This window comes from Ammodytes marinus, assembly GCF_949987685.1.
Source record: "Ammodytes marinus genome assembly, chromosome: 2".
NCBI lineage: Eukaryota > Metazoa > Chordata > Actinopteri > Uranoscopiformes > Ammodytidae > Ammodytes > Ammodytes marinus.
Window position 1 is genome coordinate 10313663 of NC_137231.1, and position 6000 is coordinate 10319662.

Genomic DNA, 6000 nt, shown 5'->3' on the forward strand with positions numbered 1-6000 from the left:
GCCTCATCTAAACTGAATTTCTGTAAAGTGTATCAAACTCAAATGACAATATCTTTAACTTGGATTGATAAAAGTGCCTAACGCATTTAAGATGCTCGCTATCATGCAACTATCTCCCCAAAGAAGGATTTTATGGATTCGGGTTAAAAGGGGCTCTAAGTGCTTTTGCCATAATGTAATGGACACACATCTTCAAAATGTTCTTTCTGAGATTTTAGAGATCATATGTTGTTTTTGTTTTTGTTTGAAACAATGGTGTTGTAGTCAAGTACCACGAATGACGCGAAGCTTGGCAGTAAAGGGACCAGAAGGGGGCGCCTGTGGACTTCCACATCTCTGTTACATAACAGCAGACTCTGGCTTGTTGATGTTTTGCCTTTTGGGTTTTGTCCGTCCCCCAACAACAGTTTTAGAAATCTGTGTCCTGCAGATTGTGACTGGTGTTCTCCCTACCGGAGGGGTTTGGCATAATCACAGCTGATCCTCATGAGTATTCTGCTCTGCTGTGTACTACATGTTTATTATCTAAAGATGCAATTCCCACTCCCAGTGTCTTCAGCCTCACAGTCCCTCTCATATTCTAAACTCAATCTTTGAGTTGTAAACCCTTTTGTTCTGGTTAGATGTGAGAATAATTCAAGAAGTAAAAATACATCGATTGATGTTTGAGGCCAGCAGAGCCATTTAAGGGCAGTAAACATTTGCAATACAAATTCATATGTTGGTTGTTGTTTGTGGCAGCACTCTCCCCCAGCAACTTATGTCTTGATTTTTCATGTAGAGCTAACATTTCCTTTACATTTACATCATTAATGAGTTGTGGGTCTTGACCAAATCAGTCAGTGTAATGAGTCATGTAACTATATTCATTTGAAATCTATTCGCAAAAAAATACATTGTTTATTAAGATTCATTCTACTCGCAAATTCTATTTTTAGATAGTTTTGTGAGTGAAAAATTCCCCCATGCTCAAAGTACGTACCTTTTTAACAAATGAACTGTCAAGCAGAGCTCTGTGCAATACAGAAGTATTCATCTTGTTTGTGTCATTAATTGGAAACCAACAACGCTGCTTTGAGGCAACCTTTACGGAGTCCATCTTATCACCTACTACATTTCAACAGTAGTACATTCAGGTGCACTCACTGAAGGTCATGTGACATGCTAGAAACATGTCTGCCTTATGGCACCAGAAAGACAACATCTGTATAAGTGTTACTACTGGACATTTATTTTTCATCTCAACCAGTTGCAAATATTTTAACATTCCCTCAAGGTATAAGAGTTAGACCCTGTTTCCACCTGGGATTAACATCTGACTTTTTTAATCTGGTTACAAGTGGACAGCTCTCAGTCCGTGTGTTCCCACTTGTATTTTCAAATGTGACTTCTCTGTCTACTTGTGATCCGATTCCATTTACCCGCGCTGTATTTAAATCAACACGTTCATCATTTCCGTTTGCATTGCTGTTTTTAACCGGTGGGGTTCAAACAAGTAAACATACAGGGCTGTACAGTGCCACAGTTTTAATCGCATTTGCTATTAAAATGTATTACGTGTGAAGATAATTACAAGTCTAGGTTGACGAGATAGGCTACTGTCTCATTTAGACAAGGAGGAGCGATGCACAATTTACATGCTTAGAGGGCTCTACATTAACACTCGCCAAATGCGGGAAATATCATAGATAGTATAAGTATATCAAAGTAAAAACTCTTAGTCGAGTAAGGTATTACGCCTCTTTGGCTGGTGAAAGATGTATGTTTGCCGGGCGGCTTTTCTAACGTCTGCTACACTCTTGTCACCACCACCAGTAGCCTACACGGCTTTCTGTATGCAGTTAAGATACTGCATATGCAAACAGAATATTTCCTGTGCGCCTTCACATTAAACGCCTGTTACTAGCCAAACGCGAGTTGACTTTTATTCTTAAGCAGATAAGAACAGGAAGTTGTTGCCTTGCAGCTCTCCAGTCAATAGCAGCGATTTCCGTGTTTTCAGATTTACGCAGTGAAATGAAAAAAGAGGACAGAAAGCTTGTCATTTGCAATACTGGCGGATGCAACTAACGTTCATGAGGCTTCTATAAAAGCTGCATTTTCAACGTATTTCCGCTCAGGCAGGGGGCGGCAGTTGAGTAGGAGGTCCCTAATGTGGATAAAAACCACATTGGTGTTCCCACTACCAAATGAATGCGGACACAACGGTCACAACGGACGTAAACCACCTCCGAATGTGGTTTTTGTGATCCGATCTCAATGCGTCTTGAGAGTGTTTTCACCTGTAGTTAGAGCTTCATTCATGTGATCCGATTACAAAAGTCAGATGTTAATGCCAAGTGGAAACGGGGTCATAGATGGCTTCTGATAGTGTGACAGAAACATGCAAAAGTATCTGCATTCACATGTTATTTGCATACAGACACACACACACACACACACACACACACACACAGGTTAGCATTAAGCGACACTGCAGCCATGTGTATTATGTAATGGTTTCCTAGGCAACAATAGTGGAGAAGAAGCTTGAAAGAGTATTGGATAATTTTCTGTTTTGGTTTGTGTCTGTCTGAGCTGAAGGGGGGGGGGGTGGGGGGGGCATTCAGAGTTAGTTGATAAGTGCTCATTTCAGAAAGCTGTTTATTGAAGGGAACTTTAAAGTCTCCATAAAACAGGGAAATCGTCCATAAACTTGCAAACAAAATTCACAGAAATATTAATGCTTAGGTTTCTTTTATTATTCTGTTTTTCTGTGTCTCATAACAACAAAAGAACATTGAACTCAATTATAAATGTTGATTTATTCCCCTTGAAAGGGAAATAACATAAAGTTGCCGGCTGCCTTTATCTTTGCTGCCAAAGGATCTGATGACTTAATCAATGATAAGAAATACAAATGTTGTAAAGCTGCCAAATAGGTGCAGGGTCCAGTGCTAGTATAGTTCTAACATGTATTGTTGTTGGTGCTTGTTTTTGCCCCACAGAGGAGCGGGAGGAGCCCTTAGAGGGACTTTCATACCGACAGCAGGAGTCACACCTTTGTCAACAGATGAAACTGGCCACTGTATCCCCAGGGCAGGAGATAGCAGGCGGCTGGTTCCAGGAAGAACCTGCCACATGTAGCACCGCACAACCTAACCCAGGTCAGAACCACAACCTTTTGAATCTGAGGTGTGACAGAAAAAAAACAGGATGCATGGATCGAATGACTAACATTCAAATATTAAAGGTGCAGTCAGTCATTCTGGAGAACGCTCCTTGTCAAAATGACTTTTTGTCAAAATCAGTGAATATCTCCTCACGATATGCTACCTGTCTGTACTGTGTGTGCGCTGAAAAAATCTGGTGTTAATACGGCACTTTGTCTCTGTAAACTGGCATGTAAACAAAGGGGCCCACCATAGCTAGCGACATAACCGTTTACAGAGCCTAGGCTGTACATTAACTCGATTATTGTCAGCGCCCCAAAAAAGACCAATTCTCCAGAATCACTGACTCCACCTTTTAACCTTGGCTTACAGAAGCCTCTGTACATAACTTCTTATGTGTTGAAAACATATTAACATCCTAAAATGTCCCCCTTGTTTTTCTCTTTTAGACCAGCAGCAGCAGCAGTACGTCAGCAACGACCCGTCCAAGCTTCCAGACCCCAACAGGATCCGCTCGCGAGTCCCAGCCAACATGCCAAAGCTTTTCATCCCTTCCACCGTCACCAAGTTCCCGCCGGAAATCACGGTAACGCCTCCAACACCCACACTGCTCTCACCCAAAGGCAGCATCTCAGAGGAAACCAAACAACGACTGAAGGTACGTTTGCTTGCCTCCAAATATGTGCTTCTATGAGTCTTGAGTGTAAAACTGTAGTGCGGTCTATTGCTCAACAGTGACCCCTGCTGTCTACCCCCCACCCCCCTTTGTACAGAACGTCATCCTGTCATCCCAGTCCGCAGCCACAGTCAAGAAGGACACACTGAGCCAGCCCGCACTGGAGGTACAGGAGACATCCAGCCAGGAGTCCTCTCTGGAGAGTGAGTCAGAGGACGAGGAAGAGGAGGAGGAAGAGGAGGAGGAGGATGATTACATGGACATCTGAGCCTCTGAAGGCCTTGTGCGCTGAACACTGAACTAGGCCAAGCTTTTCTTTTTGACACAACTTGGCTCCACTCTGACAAACCCTGTGCCCCTGTCTTAAAAGAAGAAAAAAAAGGAATGGTACATGTCACTGCAGCTGTCTATGTTGATGTTATTGCTCCTTTTATGTGCATTACTCAACACAACACTCCCACACCCAAAACTAATGCAGTATTCCCATCGCCATATGACCATGATGCTTCAATCTAACAGCATGTCCGTAATGTGCCATTAATACATATCACACATCGGCTTATCCTGCACCTCACTCCACACTGGATGTGGCAGAGAAGACTTTTAGCCTTTAAAGCCAACTTAATCCCGTGTTTATGCATTTATTTTTTTTTCTTCTAAATGTTGTTTGCTAACTTTTTCTCCAAGCTGCAGCTATGGGCCTATCTGAGGTGCCTCAGTGTGGACCCTCGCTCAGCAGCATGCACAGCTGTCCTCCACTTTGAACACTTATTCCGGCATGCAAATTGAATTCCGCAAGAACGCTTTGCATCGGTACATTATATATTTCAGTGATCACGGAGGCGATATATAAGGTCAGTCGGCTGCATTCGAGGCCACACACAGCTTCACAACCTGTAGCAGATTGAAAAAATGTTTACACTTACAATTTGGGATGTTTTCTTCAGTTGGCACTTAACATTGTGCTATTATCTTTTTGTACTCACTGTATTTCTTGTAACATTAAGTCCTATATACATAATTGTTTTCTTCGGTGTGCATTTGTAGCGAAGAGGAACAGTTCTTAACCAGGAAGACGTCCTGTCACCAGCACTGAATTGAATGATGTGGAGAGGGGGGGGGGGGGGGTTTCAGTTATTATGAAATTAGCTTTTGTACACGTCTGAAATCCAAGTATCTTTCCAATTCGTTTGGCGTTAATTGGTTGAATATTAAGTTGGAGAAATTGTGCGCATGTGTGAAAATGCAATCATTAGGGGGGAGGGGGGAGGGAGGGGGTCGCTTCGATTTCAATCAACGCAGGAAACGACCCATCAGTACCTGACGCTCCAGTGGAGGTGTGTAGTGCATGCTGAGAAAGACTTTCCAATACTGATGCCTTTCCATTCAAACCATTTTGGTCAACACTTCTATAGCTTAACTCTCAGAGGAAGACACCAGAATGTTTTTTACAGATTGTTTTCTATGAAAAGAAAGATATTTAGCGATTGTGTTTTTTGAAAGCCGCCTAGAGGTCATTTTTAAATGGAAGAAATAAATAACTGTAAACTATCACCCTTGGTTTGAAAAGAAAAATGTTTTGTATTATATTTTTTCTTCGTTTTGTTATTTTTTTGTTGTTGTAAGATACTTTTGTATTGTTCTCTGCTGAGCTTCTTGGAATGTACCACGGCTAAAGGGGTGACTGTGTTGAAGGCTTTAGCTGCTGGAGGGGGAACTGTTCTCTGTCTGGACTGAATGCATTATAGATGTCAAACCAAAAATATATTTGAGAAACTCATCTTTGTTTTGTGTGCTTACTTTAAATATCATCCACCAGGGCCCTGGTGTCAGAGAGGACATTGGTTTAGCTTCACTCAGACCTCTTGGTCCTGGCTCTGTCACTGCTCTAACTATGGTTTATTATAAAACTTAAGAAACCACAAAATTCAATCAAGTTATTTTTTCATATACTGTGAGTGTTTATAAGACTAAATTGCATTTTTGGAGCATAGAGCGCCTTATTTAAAATTCAGGTTTACAGTCTTCACAATTCATGTCGGACCAAAAAGTCATACAATTGTCAAACATTTATAGCACACCGACACACTTTGATATCTGATGAAAGTGGATATAATACATAAACAGACACTAAATATTGCTGACATGTGACTTATGAATATATTAGGAATA

At 41.5% G+C, this 6000-nt stretch overlaps 1 protein-coding gene across 4 annotated transcripts in view; it reads left to right on the forward strand.

Annotated features, from left to right (window-relative positions):
- Window positions 1–5070, forward strand: part of cabin1 (calcineurin binding protein 1) — a 41469-nt gene extending 36399 nt beyond the window's left edge. For all 4 annotated transcript variants that reach the window (XM_080040387.1, XM_080040389.1, XM_080040388.1 and 1 more), the window contains 3 exons: window positions 2988–3146; window positions 3602–3810; window positions 3926–5070. In XM_080040387.1, the coding sequence (XP_079896513.1) occupies window positions 2988–3146; window positions 3602–3810; window positions 3926–4096 (539 nt within the window). In that variant the 3' untranslated portion in view covers window positions 4097–5070. The remainder of the gene's footprint in view (window positions 1–2987; window positions 3147–3601; window positions 3811–3925) is intronic.
- Window positions 5071–6000: the final 930 nt, after the last annotated feature.